Source organism: Centruroides vittatus, unplaced genomic scaffold (assembly GCF_030686945.1).
Source record: "Centruroides vittatus isolate TY-2023 unplaced genomic scaffold, ASM3068694v2 contig_546, whole genome shotgun sequence".
In the NCBI taxonomy this organism is placed as follows: Eukaryota; Metazoa; Arthropoda; class Arachnida; order Scorpiones; family Buthidae; genus Centruroides; species Centruroides vittatus.
This window is the reverse complement of record NW_027122322.1, coordinates 1,427,300-1,447,638: the sequence shown is the minus strand read 5'-3', so window position 1 is coordinate 1,447,638 and position 20,339 is coordinate 1,427,300. Positions and strand designations below refer to the sequence as shown.

General features: G+C 31.2%; 2 protein-coding genes across 2 annotated transcripts in view; one reads left to right on the top strand and one right to left on the bottom strand.

Moving 5' to 3' along the window:
- Gint3 (GDI interacting protein 3) overlaps positions 1-4,636 on the top strand; it is a 29,876-nt gene extending 25,240 nt beyond the window's left edge. The window contains exon 7 of the mRNA XM_067274333.1: positions 4,222-4,636. Within this exon, the coding sequence (XP_067130434.1) occupies positions 4,222-4,470 (249 nt within the window). The 3' untranslated portion in view covers positions 4,471-4,636. The remainder of the gene's footprint in view (positions 1-4,221) is intronic.
- An 8,049-nt stretch (positions 4,637-12,685) lies between these two features.
- Positions 12,686-20,339, bottom strand: part of LOC136978587 (calsyntenin-1-like) — a 79,067-nt gene continuing 71,413 nt past the window's right edge. The window contains exon 16 of the mRNA XM_067274320.1: positions 12,686-15,562. Within this exon, the coding sequence (XP_067130421.1) occupies positions 15,398-15,562 (165 nt within the window). The 3' untranslated portion in view covers positions 12,686-15,397. The remainder of the gene's footprint in view (positions 15,563-20,339) is intronic.

Genomic DNA, 20,339 nt, shown 5'->3' with positions numbered 1-20,339 from the left:
ATTTGGGCCACAACAGACCTAAAAAAACAAATTTAAGAAAGTTTCTTTTAGAAAAACAGGTCTTTACTACAGATTGATTTATGGAATAAATTTCTTACTTGAAGTTTTTGTTCATAATTTGGTTTTTCCAGATGTTTGTTAGTATGGAGGTGAGGCTTGAAGAATACTTCAGGATAGTTTTCCAACAGTTAAAATGTCCAAAGACAGCTGATATCCATAAGAAGAAATTTCCAGTTGAATATTTTGATTATCTGTAATAAAAAACTGAATTGTAAAAAGTTCTAGTACTTCATGAAAAAAAGGTACCTTTCAAGCAGTGTGGTGGGGTCTGCAAACAAAAGGTCCAACTCCAGCAAATTTGCAATGTGTGACTCCAACCTTACCCATTTTTAAAATGCCATACTATGATTCTTTTTATAAGAAAGATATCACTGGGTACCTGAATATTTTTATCTAAAATTTCTTTATAAAAAGTCTTACTAAAATTGATGGCAAGAATCAAAAAATGGATATAACAAATTTACCTTGCAAAAAGTTTGAAGTACATAAAGAAACAGTCTTAATAGCCAAAAGAATTCCACTTTAGATCAATTTTTCATAATTAAATAAAAAAGTTAATTATTTTCAAGAAATAATTAAATACAAAAGATAACGATTTGATGAATGAATGGCATAATAAATTGGTCCAAATAGTTCCTCCCACTTCAGCTGCAACAGGAATAGTTAATTTCCTACTGATGGTTGACTGAACTGAAGTATACTATAGAATTTTAAAATATGAAATTTGGAAGAAAAAAAATTTGTCTTGAACCATTGGGTGCAATCATACACTTGAGAACTAGTGAATAATAAACTGAAATAATCCTATTAATTACATTTTTTCAGTTTTCTCTTCCTCTTTTAGTTTGTTGCAGTTAGATTCTGATCTTGGTTTTACTTTTTTCATTGTTTTTCTATTGACTCCTAAGTTCAAATTATGTTATTGAAGCTATAATAAAAGTAAATAACTCGAAACCAATAGAAGGGCAGTGAAAAAATTAATTAGTCAAAAAAACAATTGCTATCCAAAGAAAAACATCTGAGATGTAAAAAAAATACTGCGCCAAGTAAAAATTATGACACTGAAAATGAAAGTAAAACATTTTTCTTTTAGTCGTGGGATTGTGCCTGGAAAATAAATGGTACCACTTTGAAGTGGTACCATAAGCTTTTACTTTCCAGGAACAATCCTGTGCCTAACTAAAAGTGTTCAGTTGTTTTAACCATTCAGCCACTGGTGGGCCTTAATAAAAGCTATTTTCTGAATGTATAGAACATGTCATGTGAGATAAACATGACTAACCCATGAAGGCTATTTCATAGCAAAATGTTATCTTGTTAGAAAATGGACATTTTAATAAAAAGTATTTATCTAAATTTATCAATTAGTAGGCTCTCTAAAGAAATTTTTCTTACTTCCCATTTTAACCAAGAGTAAACTTTGAGGTCAGTCTCAAGTCGAAACAGTTTTACTGACTCCGCCTAAAAACATTAGACGCCAGTGACTGACTCCACAACACTGTTTTTTAGTATGACTTGTCCAAATAGTTTTTCTTAATTGTTGAGTCTGAAGAAATGGTAAACTTACAGTACTTACTTGGCAATTATTGAACTTGCATGGCCATGCTATCTGCCAATATTTCTTGATAAACAACACACCAACTTCATCAGCAGAACCAACTAGAAAGTTGACAATGCAGCAAAATTTTACTGCATTGTCAACTTTCTAGTTGGTTCTGCTGATGAGGTGGTTGTTGTTTATCAAGAAATTTTTTGTTGCACAACTTAATGTTCAGTGCATTTTAATTTTTTTGACAAAAAAAAATAATACATACCAATGTGCAGTATATGAAGTCGTATTCCTAAACCATAAATAAACATTTTAAAACATCAACACCAGCACTACATTTTTATCACCTGCAGACTTCACTAGCATGACCATATTTACCTCAAACTTAACATGAAGACAAAAGGTTGGATGGTCAAAGTAATGAAGGACTACTATTCATAATGGATCTTGTTGAGACAGCATGTAGCCTATAGCATGCCAGTCCAATCCCAACCCAAAAAATATATTTTTCTTTTTTTCGTTTTCCCATTATACTTTTAAGCACAATGCAATCTCAGTAATTTGACTGTTTGGTGTTGGATACTAGATGTGATGGACAAAGTCAATTTTACAGTATGTCAAATCATAGACAAGCTTCCCACTTGTTCAAACTGTGCTTAATGTTAAGTTTCCACTAAATATCTACCAAGCCTAGGCTAGGATACAATAGATCAATTTGAGCAACCCAACAACCTTTGTCTCTTTTAATTATTCAGAAAGAAAATATGAAACCATTCATTCACCTTACTTCAATAATCTGGCAATCTTCTTAATCCAATACTGTTTTGATCCCACATGTCAGATTAGAGAGTTGTTTTGTAGTGTAATTGTGTTAAAATATACATTATAATGAAAAATAAATTGTATGCATAAAATAATTACATGATATTGAAAATTTCCTGTTTTTATGCAATGCTTGTTACTTTTGTAAGCATTGCCACACTGGCAATCTCAAGCAGCTTATCAGAACTATGTCCATGTTTTAATAAATTAAGAAACCACTCATTTATATCTACATTCATTCTATTTATGATTTAGCTTTACAGATAAACAAACTTTTCTTTACTTACTTGCATAACGTTTGATTAACTCACGTGACAATCCAGAGTTTAAATTATGAATTATTTATTTGAATGGGACGTGAATGCATAGATGAAATGTACCTTGTGGACAAAATTTTACAGTGAAAACTGATCTTAACATGTGCGGCATGCTGAAATTCATACATGTGTTATGATGATAAAAATTAGATAAAATTGGATTTAGTGTTTGTTTTTTATCTATATTTGGATTATGAAAAAACTAATTTTTGCAGTTTTTTTAATTCTAAACTTATATTTCCAAATTATGTGACAACTAGCAGATGAGCCTGGCGTTGCTCGGGCATAAAGTAACGATAGCAAAGATTAAGATTATTACATTATAGCCAATCTTGCCCGTTTTCAATGGGTGCAAGAATTAGGCCTTCCTCTTTCAAGACTAATTAGAGAATTTTTAGATCTGCTTACCCCACACTGGGATAATGATAAGACTCGTTGCAACCACTAACCAGTGCATAGTACCACTAAGTGATGAATAACGAACGTTTTTGTAACCCTTTCTGAGTTATTCTTCAAGTTTACTTAATAACTCTGGAAGATCCAGCTTATTTTTGGAATTAAGAATTTGGACAAAATTGAACATTAAGACGAAGAGTTAGAATAAAGCAAACATATGTGCATGTGCTCCCCGTGTCAACTTTGAATACAATGGAGCACCAAATATTGTTGAATTTCTAGAAGGGTCTAAAAATATGTTCGATTTCCTGCATAAATGCAAAAAAGGCAACTAGAATAGTACAGTTGAAGCTGAGTTCTTTGGGGTAATCTTTAACCCTTTTCCACTTCTCTGCAGGGGAATTTCCAAAAATCCCTTCTCAATGTGCATTCTCATGGCATACCCTATTAAAATACAGGATAAACAAAAAAAAATCTGCATTTAAAATAGTATAGTAGAAGCTGAGTTCTTTAGGATAAACCTTAATCCTCTCCCTCTCCCGTGTGGGGGAAATTTCGAAAAATCCCTTCTCAGGATATGTCACGAGAATGTACACTGTGTACCAAATTTCAACATTCAACTCCTAACTGTTTGGGCTCTGCATTATAATATAATTGAGATGGGTTAATAATAATAATAATATGAAACCATGTTGTTAGTTTGTGTTGTACATTGATTGTATTTTTACATTGTGAATACAAACAAATTTGTATTCTTAACTCTATTCTCAGTTTCCTACTTAGAACCTTTAGGTGTTGCTTGATCAAAATAATGAGAATGTTAGGGTAAAAATTAAAAATACTATGAAAATGTATGTTAGAGCTTGTTTAATTTTCAAAGTAATTGTTCTACCTGAGTACAGTAAAATAAAAATTGCTGCTGACAATAGCTATGAAAAATGGCAAAGTGAGATATTCTCATTATTATTATTCTTATTGGTTAAAAATTGGCTGTAAATCATTTATTAATAACTAAATTTTTAATGGAATTGACAAAAAGTAATTTGTTCAAAACTAATGAAATATGCAAATTTTCAGGGGACATTTTACTCTCACGAAACATTGAAAGATATAAAAGAATTTTTAAACGAGCATCTTTTAAATACAAACGTCACTTATACTTTATTGGCTCCCGGCGGAACAAAACTGACAAACGAAGACGACACGCTACGTGATTTACAGCTTTCTCCGGCCGCGGTATTAAATTTGCATACGGACGAACAAGAATCGGAGGACGAAAAACTACTACTAAAACCAGAAACAAAAGCTCTAGTTTGTGAAATCTAATCTCATCAACTATTTACAAAATGCAAAACTATTTTCTATAGGCTCTGATGTAAACTGACACTTTCTAAATTAAATGAAGATTCTTTACACGAATCAATATTGTATATTATTATGTACATATTTAATGTAATATCATTGTTTTTCAATATAGTATAACAGTAATCTGGAAATTGATTTTTGTATATTTTATATGTTAAAAATATTTGAATAATTAGTATTATAAAAGAAAAGTATAGTAAACTCTGAAATAAATTATTCAAAATGTAAATTATATTAATTTCATAATCAAGATGTAATATCTCAGTTTCTGAAAGATAAATATACTTGTGATATATATCCTCTATTTAAAATAAACCATGTTAATATATTGCATTGTTAACAATACATTTAATTCAAATTTTCAGTTTATCTATGTTAAAATATTAAAAAAGTTGTTGTTTTTATCAGAAATATAATTATATATATATTTTGTAATGTCCTTGTACAAGACATTTGAAAATATTAATGTTCACACATTCATTAATTTATTTTTTAAGATTTCAGCATTAACTGTAGAATCAGGAAAGTCATTATTATAAATTGCCTTGTAAAACCTACCTCATAACATAGAAGAATGGGATTTAAAATTTAATAAGATGTGTTTTTTTTACTTAAGCCTTTAACTCTTCTTGCTATGGAGTTTGTTTGCGAGTTAAATTTTCGATTAATTTCCCTAATAAACTCTTATTTTCTTTTGTTGCTTGTACCAGGTGCTACAGAATGTTATATAAATCACTTTTGATTAGCGTAATGTAAAATTATGTAATTACTAATAATACCAATTAATCCGAAATTAAAAGTGAAAAAAAAATTTTAACCAAAGAATTGAATATTTATAGCAAAATATATATTTATTTATAATTGATGAAAATGAAATTAGCTGATTTAGATTGGATTGTTTTCTTTTTATCTGTCCGGTTATTGTTATCTGTATTGTAAGACATTCGAACTTCTGATTTTGCAAGTAATGCTACGTCTAAATTTAACATATAAATTGCCGAAAAATATACTTAATATTGGTTTATTTGGAATCCTGTTGTAAAAGTGATACAAATTAAAAACTCTAATATAAAAAAATTTAAATATATTGTTTGTTTTTTATTAGATTTAGTGACATCATTTTTTCTATATTCATAAAAAGAAAATAATTAAATTAGTTGACTAGAACAAGAGATATTTGAAAAATAATAATTTACAGAATTGACAGTATTTTGTGCATAACTCAAAACTAACGCTGGAAAAACTTTTTGTATTCGACATTTTCTATCAACTGGAAAATCATTACTCAAAAGAGTGGTGAGACACTGTATATAGGGAATCATTCTGGTATTACATTTGTAGTTTAGGGGAGAAAAATACGAAATGTTAAAAAGAACAGAAGGCAACGGTTTCCAGAACGAAGGAACGGGTTCGGAACAACGAATAGATATAAAACACCAATTGCACCGGAAGGATCGATTCGGTAAGATAAAGGATTTAGTACAGTAGCTATAATGTATGGAATAATAATTCAGAGGTTCCGATTCATCATTTCCTGTGTTGTTGGGGAGGAAATCTACCTGTTCGCATTTCCTAGTATTTTTGTAATAAATGCTTAGTTACAATGACAAGGAGTATATTGTTTAACATTTGAACAGCCAAAAAGTTGAATTTATCAGCTTTTTGGCTGTTCAAATGGTCCACAGAAAAATAAATCTGAGTTGATGGTATCTATATCTTAAACATTGGATTTTAATAATTCTTCCGGAGTTCTCTCTTTGCCAAAAACAAGATTCTAACTCTCCACCATGGCATCACCACTTTCTTCATGTTAACCCTTACCCCCTATTTTCCTAGGAGGAATTTTCAGACTAAATGGGTTCCCCTACCAAATACTAAAGGCATAAGACAGCCGCTGCAATAAAAAAAAAAATCAATGTTCTAAATAGATACAACTGTTATATCATTTTTGTATTGCAAATGGATTTAACTTGTGGCCTGGTGACAATTTGGAAAGGAGCACTTTGATTTCCGATAATGGATGAATCAAAAAAGGACAAATTTTTGTTGATGTAATACTTGAAATTTTATTGTTAAATACGTTGTAAACATTCAGGAAGCATTAACTTAGAGAGATTTATCCCTAAAAATGTAATATTCTGCATCCACTCGAGGCACTCCATTTATATTACAGCCGGAGGCCGGATTAGCAAGTCAGGTGCAGCTGCGCGCGGACACTATAAAAAAGGAGAACACAAGCTTTGAAAAAGGACATCGTACGTAATGTACTGTACATTATGCAAGATGATGTATAATTAACGCAGTTAGTTAATCCCTCGATGCTACCGCATATATAAAAATCGCGTTAATCAAATTCAATGGTACAGTATCTCAGTACTCTGCTGAACAATCACGACCCGCTAGAACAAAATTTCGGTTAGTGACAAAAATATTTCAGTTAAAATAAATGGGTGATTTAAAAATGAAATGAAACTTTAGAGCGCCTTTGGGGATTAAGAAAAGGACAAAAGAGGAGCACTTGTCCCGATGTAGGGGCGCCCCTGGTTCAGGGGTGTGTATTTTCTCTTAGTCATTGAAATATAAAAATTAGTTTGTAAAACGAAAATTATTTAAAGATTTAAATTAAAAATAGAACTTTTTTCACGAAGTTCCTTATAGAACGTTCTTTTCAAACCGTATTCGCCATTTCTAATGGAAGAATAACGTTGGAGATAAAAGCATTTCAAACTGATCTGATATTTTCTGCAACGGAAAACATTAGAACCCGACAAATATTTAACATTAAATCATCACCAAGCCCGTTCTTTCTTTTTAAATGTTTTTAAAATCAAAATTATATTAAAAAAAATAAATAGATCGAGAAGTCGAACAGTTTAAATGATGCAATCAAACTACTCTTTAGCAAGAAAAAATGGCTCTGAAAAGAGCCGTTGGGTCGTCGATAAACGGCTATCGGGGCCTTTCTCCTGGCAACGAATTCCTATTTAACTTCCGGATTTAACAAATCTTCCTTCTTTTCTTTACGGATTTCTTCCTCTTCGACACCCTTTTCCTCCTCTTAGGAATGCGACTTCGGGAGCGTTTCGACTTCATTCGTCTTTTCTTCTTGGGATTTCTTTTTTTCTGGCTCTTGGTCGGTTCGATGCAAATGCAAGCTCCCTTCTCGCTTCTGTCGGATTTCATCTTCTTGGTCTTGGGAATATCGACGGCCTCTTCCGCAGAAATATCTCTTTCTTTCTCTTCTGATCTCTCGCTCATGACTATCGCTTCTCTTTTACTCGTTGCTAGCCGAATGAAGATACGTTCGGATTCGAATGCGCCGTTCGCTTCTAATCCTCCGCCACGATTCTTCGATTACGTAATTTAAAGTTCGAATTTAAATTTTCACAAAATAACTAATAGCAGTATTAATTTGATTTAAACTGCAATATTTCATCTTTATAAAAGTTTTAAAAAAATAACGAGCAATTATTTATTGTGACATCATCACAATGCTGGGATAAATTTTTTTAATCATATTTTTAATTTATTTAATTTAATTAATGATTGGACAGCAATTTCAAAAAAACTAGAACTATAAATTCCTACTATCGTCTTTCCTTAATCTCGAGAATGGAGTTAGATAGTTACTAGCCAAATAAAGCGATACTCGAATTCGAGCTGTGAATTGAAAGAGGAGACCAGATATGGGAATCATAGGGGCAGGAGGTCCCGATTAACTATATACGAACCAAAATTATAACCGGCGATTAAATTTCGCCGATTATAATCGGCAAATTTAATCGATCTATTTAACCTCAAAGGTGTTAAATAGATGACCAGCACGACTCTATTGTTAAAGGAAAAGTATGATGTACTGTACTGTACAGAGGCAAACCGCTACTAATTTCAGGTAGATAGTATATATTTTAAAGTAAATAAATTTTAAAAAATACGCAATTGTGACGGTGTCACAATAAATAAATACTCGTGTTAATATACTTTTTGTCTTTATTGAAATTTATAATATTTTAATTATTAAATTTCATAGAGATGCTAAATTTAATTTTAATTTCCGCTGCAAAATCCTTGCTAATGACACTTTATTAATAAATAAAATGTATAAAAAAGATTACTACAGTAGAGCGTCGATAAGTGGAACGTCGGTAAGTGGAATGGCCGGAAAGTGGAACGATTTTCAGTCGGACTGTGTCGTGCTGAATCGAATGTTTTTGATACTAAATTTACTTCTAAAGTATAATTTTCATGTTTTTTATATTCTTTAATATATTTATTTTGTTTGTACAAAATGCAGAAATAATTTTTAACGATACGATAGCCTCGATGATTATTACAAAATTTTCGTTAGGCTTAAAATCGACGAAAATTCAACACGAAGCGACACGCAACGGAGAAAAATTTGAACATCGGACAGGTTAATGTATTTTTTCGTACAAAGTCGGAAACTGGAACAAATCATTAACAGGAAGGACCCCAGTCCCCAATTGGTTCCACTTATCGACGCTCTACTGTATTTCTTATTTTCAAAACTAGGACATCGCGCGACTTTATCGTATAGCGATAGAATTGAGGCGGAACCGGAAAGAAAGAAGCGCACTTGTAAGGCTCAAAAGAGGCGATCCTTGTACTTGCCGGCAATGGGAGACACGATCCTTGCACTAGCCGCTACGGAGAGGCGATCCAAGAACAAAGCAATCGCCACCGCTGACTTTGTTCTTGTGTTTTGTTCGTTTTTCGCCGCTATTTTCCATTAGGCAATTAATGGAAAATGGCAAAGTTTAATTAAAATCGGTCGAACAGATTTCGAGAAAGAACACAATTCTGTAAGCCTCACAGAAGAGGCTTAACTAGCTCTCCGCCACAAATATGAATTCATTTGTACTTACTTTACGCGTATAATTAAAAGTTTTCTATTTAATACAGTAAATGACAATATCGAAAAGATTTTTATATGCAGCTTCAATCTTAAAAATTCTCACCAAAACGACAAATTTTATTATTATTATTTATTTTCGATCTTCCTGCCCTATGGGCAGTAAAACGGCCTTTTAATCAAGCCTATCGTGGATTCAGCCAGGCCCACAATATGGCGAGCGGGTGGGAGATGAGGCCCGACCAGGGGCGCCGCTAGCTGTTTGATCGTCCGTGTGCAATACCGATTATGCCGCCCCTGTTTAACTACGACTACCTACGCTGAGCTTGCCAGCAATAGAGGGGTTTCAAGGTCGCATGTCGCATGTCACGTGATAAAACACACGTTTGCTCCGCCCATTTTTGTGGTAGTTTTCGCTCGCTTAGCTTGCACGTGGTCTGTTATTCGACGTCTTTTTTTAGTTTAAACGTACAAAAATACTGCAGTTCTATTATCATGGATTAAGTTAAAAAAGATTCTTTTCTTGTGGGCTATTCTAGCGGTCTAACAGGACGAGATGCAGCTCTGTACGAAGAGAAAATTTCGTTATTTCAAGGCGATCCATACGAAGCCAGTTTATCAGACTTCGTCGTAGATCAGAGTTGTGGCCGAAAGTAGAATTTGGTGACATTATAAACTATTTGGTTTTGACAACAAATTTCTACACCCTGTCACAAATGAAAGCTTATAAATCTTTAGAGGCCCATAACTATTTAACAAGTAGCTGGGTTTCTCCTGATATAAATGTAAAAGTAATGAATAACAGCGAAGTAATATTGCTTGGAAAGATATGTTTTCTTTGTTTAAACTCGTGTTTTTACGTATTTCTTAACTAAGAATTTTTGTCTGAAAGTAAAAGTCTGATTAAAAACAGCTGTGGAAATTTTTTAATTCAAATTGTTCAGTACCTTTATTTTCTAGTTGAAACTAGCATATAATAAGCCTACTTGCTTTTAGTTTTAACGTGTAATGTTTATAAGTTTGCACTAGCTAAAGCCTGAAATTACATTAGTTATTCGTTTATAAATGCACTATACCTAACTAAATTAATATAAGCAAATCAGTAAACTCTTTTAGGTTTTAAAATATAACTTAGTGTTTATTAACGTAAATATTGAAATGAAATGTTTCTGACAAACTCTTGTATTGATATTCACTTTATTCGTAACGAAATTTTTCCGGTTAATTCTCGAGAGCCATGCAGTTTGCCTTCGTCGTGAAAGCTCCTCAGTTTGGGATCCTTGATGACAAATAATGCCGGGAATTTTAAAAAATGATGTTCCTTTGTTCTTGAGTGAACTAGCATTACACCCAATTACACAACAAATCACCATAGTGATATTCGCGACGAAAAAAAACAACACAAGAACTCCAGTTAAAGCGCACGTGAACACACACAAAACGTAAACAAGTCACAAACAGTCACAAAGATGGCGCTGGACAATTGCGCATGCTCATGACGTCACTCGTGATGTCGACATGAAACTTCTCTATACCAATTTGCCGCCCGCTTACGGCGGGCCTGGGCCCGACATATCCGGCACATCATTTCTCGAAAAGTGGATTTTCATTTTATGTCACTATAGTTACTCCTTTTCTAGTATATTTTATTAAATACTAGTTACAAATACATAGTATCTGTATATAAAATACAAAGTATTATAATTATAATTACAGGTACTCCTCACTTTACGACCGAGTTCCGTTCCGACGACTACGTCGTTAAGCGAATTGGTCGATAAGCGCCGGGAATATAGGATCGTTGTAAAATTATACAAATTATGCAACAAACTTTAAATTTATTCATAAAAAGACTATTATAGTACACTTAAACACAATCATTATCTATTCAAACTAAAATCTGCGGTTGTTAAAATTATTTAACTTTATTTTGTCCATATTAACAAAGGGATTTATGCAACCGGAAAAAGTTTATCTAATCATTTTTGATAAATAGTAATCAAATGTTACTGCTTACCTGAAACGAAATGTTTCTGACAAACTCTTGTATTGATATTCACTTTATCCGTATTGAAATTTTTCCGGTTAATTCTCTAAAGCCACATGCAAATTGCCTTCGTGGTGAAAGCTCCACGGTTTGGGGTCCTTGATGACAAATAATGCCGGGAATTTTAAAAAATGACACACCTTTCTTCTCGAGTGAACTACCATTACACCTAATTACGCAACAATTCACTATTGTGATATTCGCGATGAATAAACAACACAAGAACTTCGGCTAAACTGCGCGTAAGCGCAACTAAAACGTAATCGAACCACAAAGATGGCGCCAGACGTCACTCGTGATGTCGACTTGAAACCGCTATACATGAACAGAGATAGGCACTTTGTTACTTTTTTAACAGCCGTAATACCATCCTGGAAGTCATTTTTGTAGAGTTTAAAGACATTTTCTTAAAATTAACTTTATATGGAATGTTCACTAATTTTTGTTTTGTAATTATGTATTTCACATTTTATGTAAATTATCGACATTGTTCAGTGCACTTCACTGATATTAGGCATTAAATTTTCTTAAGTGGTCATGTATTTTTTGAAGACTAAAGTTTACCTTTGAATGCTATGTATATTGTCTTTAATAAGTGATTAATTTAAATATCTCGATCAAATTTTTACTTTTTTAATCAATGTTTAGTCAACACGTAAGTACAGGTAAGCCCCGTATAACACGGCACTTCTATAGCACAGATTCACTCTGACACGGTTCGAGAATTGGGTAAAACCCTCGTACAACATAAAAATGTAATAAATTTTTACATACTTAAGTACTAATAGTTCACGAAAATTATTATTTTCGTCAACTATTAGTACTTAAGTATGTAAATTTTCTTTTTCCGCCTTACCTTATGTCAATACACATGGTCCTTGTCGAAACTTGTTTCAATGTTGCCAGATGTTTTTCCCTTATTCTATACTTGCTTTATTCTTCATAAATGCTTAGCACCATATAAGGAAATTCCTCGGTTAATAGTGTTTAGTGATGACGAAGAAGGCATTGTTTAATTTATGTTCATGTGTATCACTTAAGAAAATTTTAATAAAGATATTTATCTTAATTATGAAAATATAATAGCATGTTTTTTTTAATTTTTGGAACTTAACCCCTCTTTTCGTACTAGTTCTTTGTTTCGTATAACACGGATTCGCATAACACGGCAATTTTTTGGAACGTAACTCCCGTGTCACACGGGGTTACCTGTACTTTATATTTTTGAACATTAAAAAAAAACACTTCTTAAACAATTAAGGGGGATAAAAATGAGTTTATTGCATTTACATTAACACTTACATGATCCGATCAATTCCTCAATTTCGTTCTGCTATATTGAAAAATCTTAAGAGAAGATTTCATTGTATCAATTAAAAACAAAACTTAAATACAGTATATCTGCACATTATTTATATAAGAAAAAATTTACATCCATTTAAAATCTTTTTTATTGTTATTAAGATTTCTATACCCCTTAATCACACTAATAACTATTTAAATGAATAATTCTCACTTTCGACATGGAATGTTTGCTGCACATAAAATATATTGTATAGAATAATAGGAAAAAATAAAAAAATAGCAGCTGCAACAGGTAGTTGTCTCTTCATTGCAAATAGTTTCCAAAATGGGCAATTAAATAGCCACTTAAAATAGCTTTTTACTACATGTATTTAAGTAGTTTTTTTGTTTTTTAAATTGTCAATATTAACAAAATTGTGAGAGGTTGCTCACTAGATAATGTATAAATTGGGTAAGATTATAGAATTAATAGTGATAATAAATTCTAATAACCGTTTCAATTCAATAGAAATTTGAAACCATATGCCATTTTAAATAACAATATAAGAAAACTGCATTCCAATGGAATTATATGATGCCGAAACATTTGAAACACGGATATATTTATGGTTATTACATTAAACTAATTAGAAATACGCTCCAACAGATTTAATTGTTATTCGTGATTATATTAAATTTCTTGATAAAAAAAAAGGTCAAAGAACACAAAAATTAACTGAAAACTATAAAAACAAAGTAACATCTCGAGAATATATGGATGAAGACTTTACTCAATTACCATCACAATCATCATTGTGTAGGATGAGTAAATTAAAAAGTTATATATAAAATTATATTATGTTTCAATATATCATCTCAGTTATTTAATATATCCTAATAGTTAATTTATTTTGTAAATTCTATAACAAAATAACTAAAGCTAAAACTTCTTTTCACAACAAAGTAATGTTTTAATCATACCCATCAATTGGGATGTTTGTAATTGATCATGTTTAAAGCATTATTTATTTGTGAAGCTAATTATCAGTTGTATATCGTGAATATCCCTAACAATAATTAGCATAATAAAAAAAATTTATTTCCGAAATTATATAAAACTCAGATAACAAAATACATGAAAATGACTCGTATATTCTCGAAGACTTAATTTCGGCGAAACGGTGTATATACATCCCTCCCGATACTCTACCGCAAATGGTCTGGACAATTTCTTCTATATTCTATACAGCTGCAGTAAAGATATATTTACTTCAAATGAAAATATATAACTGTACGGTACATACAAATATTATTTTAGTTTAAATAACTTTGTCTTACAATTAATATTCCTTTCTATATTGTTTTTTCCTGATACATTGATGAGGTGTTATTTTTAAAGATCAAATACCTTGAATATTTTGTTAAAATATGAAATTACATGTAATATTCTATGTTATACTGTATTCTTTCTTTATTACCTATTAAAAAAGGTTGGTAAAACACTGCTTTTCAATCCATTGCTATGTAAAATTTCTTTGATATACTCCATAATAATCGGTACAAATTTCATTCAAACATATTTAAATTTCATGGAAGCAATGTCTTCTTATATTGTGATTATGAAATTTATCTATAAAATTCTTCAAAGTAATAAAATCACTATTATATCTGTAATCTTACCCAATTACATTATTATTTTGTATAATATTAAAATAAAGATAAAATATGATATAATTAAAATTTCTATAACAAGAAAATAGTTGTAAATTAGAATATTTTTCTTTCGAAGCATCGATACTGACAGATGCAATTACAGTTACATAAAAGACGATTCACGTAGATAATATATATACTGTATTTACATATAAGATATTTATATGAAGAATTTTGTGAAATTTTTTCTTATAAGTTAACTGTTTGATAATCAAATTACAACCCATATTCCCAAATAAATCAAACTGACAAGCCATATTTTACATTATTAATCGAATACGTCATGAGAACTTAATTATTGATGAATATATTGCAATCACCCACATATAATTTGAATAAACAGTTCGTTTACAACATTTTGACAATACAAACATGAAGACTTTTGCACAAATTCTCAACTACCATCACTGTGGAGAAGTTTAGATATGTCGACATTCACTTTTTCCACATTAATATTGGAGAGGAATTGAAATCGTCTGGCACTTTGAGGAACAACTTGTTTCAAAGGAAGCAAAAATGGTGCTTTTCTCATGGCATTAATTAACATTTATAATGTGTACCCTATCACAATAATTAATTAATTAACTATGGAAAAAGGAAGTAAAGAATTCCTTTTTTTTTTTTTTAAACAGAGAAAAGTGGCACTAACTTAGGTACACTAAAATTCCAAATGCAGGAACATCAGTCTATGGCACTGCTATAATATTCAATCAATTATAACTTAAGTAGAGATCACAAATGTAAACAGTAGTAAATGTAACTTTGAAACTATTACCTCTACATCAGAATCCATTGGATGATATCTTCAGAGACAAATGTAGGAAACAGTTAATTTACACTGTGGGGAAGAAATTTTTGATACAAAGCACTAGCACGATTACTTCGTGGTACTTCTCCATCTGATCTACAGTTTGATATTCAACAATTCACAGTTTTCACACTAAGTTGATTGATGTGCAAGATATACAGTCTTAGAAGCTGAGAGTGGAGTCGTCCCATTCCAGTTCTCGCCCTTTGGTTTTTTCAGGCTCTTCTTCTGAGCTCTCTCCATCGTCATGGTAACTGCTTCCGTCATCAGAACTGTCACTATTGTCCTCTTCACGAGATTTTTGAGTTTCTTGTTTCTGCTCAATTTGCTGTTTACAGAAAACAATACTATAGTTACAATTTTAATTAAAAACATTATCTTATATATAAAGTAATATAAATTTATAATGTATATATTTCATAATATGTTTAATTTTTAAACAATACAATGACGATTAATTTATGATTTAATGAAAATTAGTAAATGTAGTAGTAAATGTTTTATAAATACAATCTTTTTTGATCATTATTAACTTCAGTATTTTGTATAAGAATGTTATATCTAAAATTTTTACATTTCATAAAACGATTAAAAATAAAATTTTCTAAATATGGAGGATTTGTTAATTTTAAAAATAATTATAATCCTGGAACAAATAGTTCTTCATAAAATTAATTTTTAATAAATGATACCTGTGCCTAGTGTGGCAATTTCTATGAAAATATTAAATTTTTTCTCCACAGTTTATTGATGAAAGGAAAAGAATTAAAAGAGTGCAGTTTTTGTTACATTATATAAATAATTGAGAAATATTTTACTTCACTTTTTGATTTTCAATGCTAACCAATTTCGATCCTTTTTCTTCTTTGTTCATATCCGTTCAATATTTAAATTCCTAGAAGTATTGCCACTTATTAGAGGTATATTATTATTCCTTCCACAACATATATGATATTGTCTTTCATATTATGTAAAGAAATAATCTACAAATAGTGCTTCTGATCATTTGTATATTTTCAGAGAAAAAAAATCCATTGGTATCAAAGCTGAGTTTTTTGAAAACTGGACTTCAGGCATATTCTTCAATCCATTTTCTAGGAAAAGTTATGTCCAGAAATTCAAGCATATATAAATCTCAATGTTCAATCTTGTTAGAATATAACCTGTGGATTCATTTCCTAACTTAAAGAACTGTGCATAATTCCAATAAATCAGAACAAGTATCTTTAGTTATACTATCTTTCACAAAGAAGGAATAATTATGATATGATAATGTCATATTAGATATTAACCTTTACACTCTTCCATGACAATATTTTAATTTTTACAACTTCACAATTAACAGTTCTGTTTATATACAAATTAACTTGAAAAATTGTTTCATATGCTAAATTATGTTTCAGTAATCATTGAGTAATTTTTCATCTTTTGAAAGAAACTAGTGTGTAAGTAGTATTTTGTTTTTATATAAAAATTCAGACTTTTGGATAATACATCATGTACTGTAAACTGGGGAAGATTACAATCTCAGCTTGTTCTTTACATGGATTTTTCTAATGTTCCAAACAAAAAACTTGTTATAGTCTCAACACTTCCTTCATGTTACCTGTTATCTCAAACTGTTGCACTAGTCTTTAAATCCTGTTTTGAGAAGTATCACTAAACATTCTGAAATTGTTTTATGCTGTAGTAACAAATTTTGTCTTTGTTATCAAATATGTACAGAGTGTCACCATGTAAATTAGGGCCATTTTTGAAACAAATACCAAATAAACTCAAATGAAAAGTTTGTTAAGTTTAATGTTTATACACTTTAAAAAATATGCAGTAAACTTTTTCATATGAAAAAATTTCACTTCCCTAACCCTATTCATTTTCTCAATTTGATTTATGATTTCTAACATTTGAAAATGATAAGATGCATTCATTAATAATGAAGATTGATGGCTGACTGGTCAAGCTGTTAAGGCATCGTTCTACTGCTCTGATGAACCCGGGATTGAATCCAGAACAACAACCCCGGGAATTTTTTGTGGGTAGTCTGTTTTGAATATATCGCACTTTTTCTTCACTGTCTGGAGATCCGTATTGTGGGTCTGTCCGAACTCTTGGCAGGCATAGTAAAAGGCCTTCTTAATACCCACAAGGTGGCAAGTATTTTCAAAAAATTTCATTATAATGATACAATTTGGTGGCCAACACTTAATCAATATCAGTCATTTGTGAATATTTTCAAAAATTTGAAAAATCCTTCTTACTCATAAAATTTTTATGATAATTTATCATGTGAAACAATTTTATAAAAGACCCTAAAACACTATGCTTAATAAAACAAAAATTTCTGTTGTCTATCATTACCAACTAATTTTTTTTGTTAACATTTAACTGCTGAAAAAATTAACAACTTTAATAGGATCATAAAAATCACATTTGTAAAATTATATTTATGGATATGTTGCTTATTTTCTTCATTGGACTATGATTAACACATTGGAATGATCATCAATTTTAATATGCTAATCATTAAGTATTTTGTATACTTAAATGCTGGATTTCAGTGCATTTTTACTTTCAAAATAAGAAAAGATTTTAATTCCTCTATTATGACTTTTGTGAATTACTAAAACCAACAATTTATATTTTAGTGGTAGCTGTGAGAAGATTACATGTATTATCTCATAAGCATTCATTTATGAAATAATATAATATGGTTAGTAATTGGGATGTGGTTTTGTATAGAAAAATGCTAAGTATGTTATGATCAATGAAGACAATCAATGAAATATGTTAATAGTATGAAAGATCTACTGATTTAGAACAATAATAAAACAATACCACAGACCCCACACAATACAGACCAAATACATGTCTTCCAACACTCTACAAATTATTGACATCCTGTATCACAAACAAAATATACAAACATGTTGAAGAACACAACATTCTCACAGAACAACAAAAAGTTTGCCATAGAAATCACGGAACAACAAAAAGGTTGCCATAGGGGATACAAAGAACAGTTACTCATAGATTCAGTCATTCTATGGCAAGCACACAAACAACACAGAAACATACACATGGCATATATAGAAAAGCATTTGACAGTGTTCCACACAGTTGGCTGCTACATATTCTACACATGTACAAAATACATTCATCACTCATTGCATTCTTCCAAAACACTATGCAGCACTGGAGAACAACACTACATCTCAGGGTTCATAACACTTCCATAAAAACAAACCAAATATTTTTCAAGGAGATTCTTTGAGTCCTCTCTGGTTCTGCCTAGCCTTGAACCCATTATCCAACATGTTAAACAACACATAATATGGCTACAATATCAGACATGAAAAAGCAATGCAGTTTACACTGTCACATATGACATAAAACTTTATGCATCCACACAAAAACAACTTCACCAACTCCTATAAATCACACATTCACACACCAAGGACATACAAATGGAGTTTGGCCTAGATAAACGCAAAACATTTCACATAGAAAAAGGAATCCTGAAGAAAGAAAATTTTGCACTTGGAAATGGACACATTATTGAATCCATGGAAGAGAGTGAGTTCTATAAGTATTTAGGATTCTAACAGGCCAAACTAACAGAACATACACAAATAAAGCAAAAATTAATTAAAGAATATCAAAGTAGGTTAAATGCTATTCTCAGAACACAGTTAAATGCAAAACACTTAGTTAATGCAATAAACACATATGTCATCTCAGTACTCACATATTCTTTTGGAGTTATACATTGGACTCACACAGATCTCGAGAACTCCAAAGGAAAACAAGAACAATACTTACTCAGCATAAACAACATCACCCTAAATCTGCCACAAAAAGATTAACCCTTCCACATAAAGATGGCGGACATGGCCTGATTGACATAGTTAACCTTCACTACAAACAAATAGACACTGCAAGAGTTTTTCCACAGAAAACAAGAAACATTGCACAGTTACATAAAGCAGTAACTCTAGCAGACTCAAATAACACACCATTAAACTTAAACTCGTGTTGTACAAACACAACACAACATATAAAACGCATAGACACCATTAAGCAATCGTGGACTCAAAAGGCACTCCATGGCAAGCATCCCTATGACCTGGCCCAGGATTTTGTTGACAAAATTGTGTCAAACAGCTGGTTAGCTCGGGGATGCCTCTTGGGGAACAGAAGGATTCATGATTGCCATACAAGATCAGGTCATAAATACTAAAAACTACAGAAAATACATACTCAGAGATACAACACTCACAAATGACACATGCAGAAAATGTCACAGGATGCCAGAAACTATACAACACATCACTTCTGGTTGCAAGCTCTTGGCACAGACAGATTATTTACTGGTACAGTACATAGATATAATCAAGTAGCAAATATAATACACCAAGAGCTTGCAAACAAACACAAATTATTAGACATCCACAAACCATACTACAAATATATTCCACAGACAGTATTGAAAAACAACATACACAAAATGTACCATGACAGAGCAATAATCACAGATAAAATAATTTACCACAACAGACCAGACATCACATTCATTGACAAACACAATAAAATCACATACATTATAGACATATCCATTCCAAACACTCATAATGTACAAAACACATTCACCAAAAAAATTAGCAAGTACAGTACACAGAACTTGCCCAGGAAATAAGGCATCTGTGGAGGATGGATAGGGTGCTTATTGTACCTGTCATTCTCTCCTCTACAGGTGTGATACCACACACACTACACAAAAGCTTGGGCACACTACAATTGAATAGAAATACATACATCACACTACAGAAGGTCACTATATTGAATACATGCCATATTGTTAGGAAATTCCTGAATACAGACACAGACACTGAAACCCTAATTTAATTTTAGTTTTGTTCTGGTTGCCATGCCTTGACTCTGGTCGGGCATAGTACACAGCCATCAGTGTTAACTGAGTATATCTCACATAACCCAACATAATAATAATAATAATAATAAAATAACAAATAATAAATTACTTGTTCAAAATAAAAAACTTTACATATCTGGATTGATATCACTCTTAATCTCCATTAGGAGATAATATA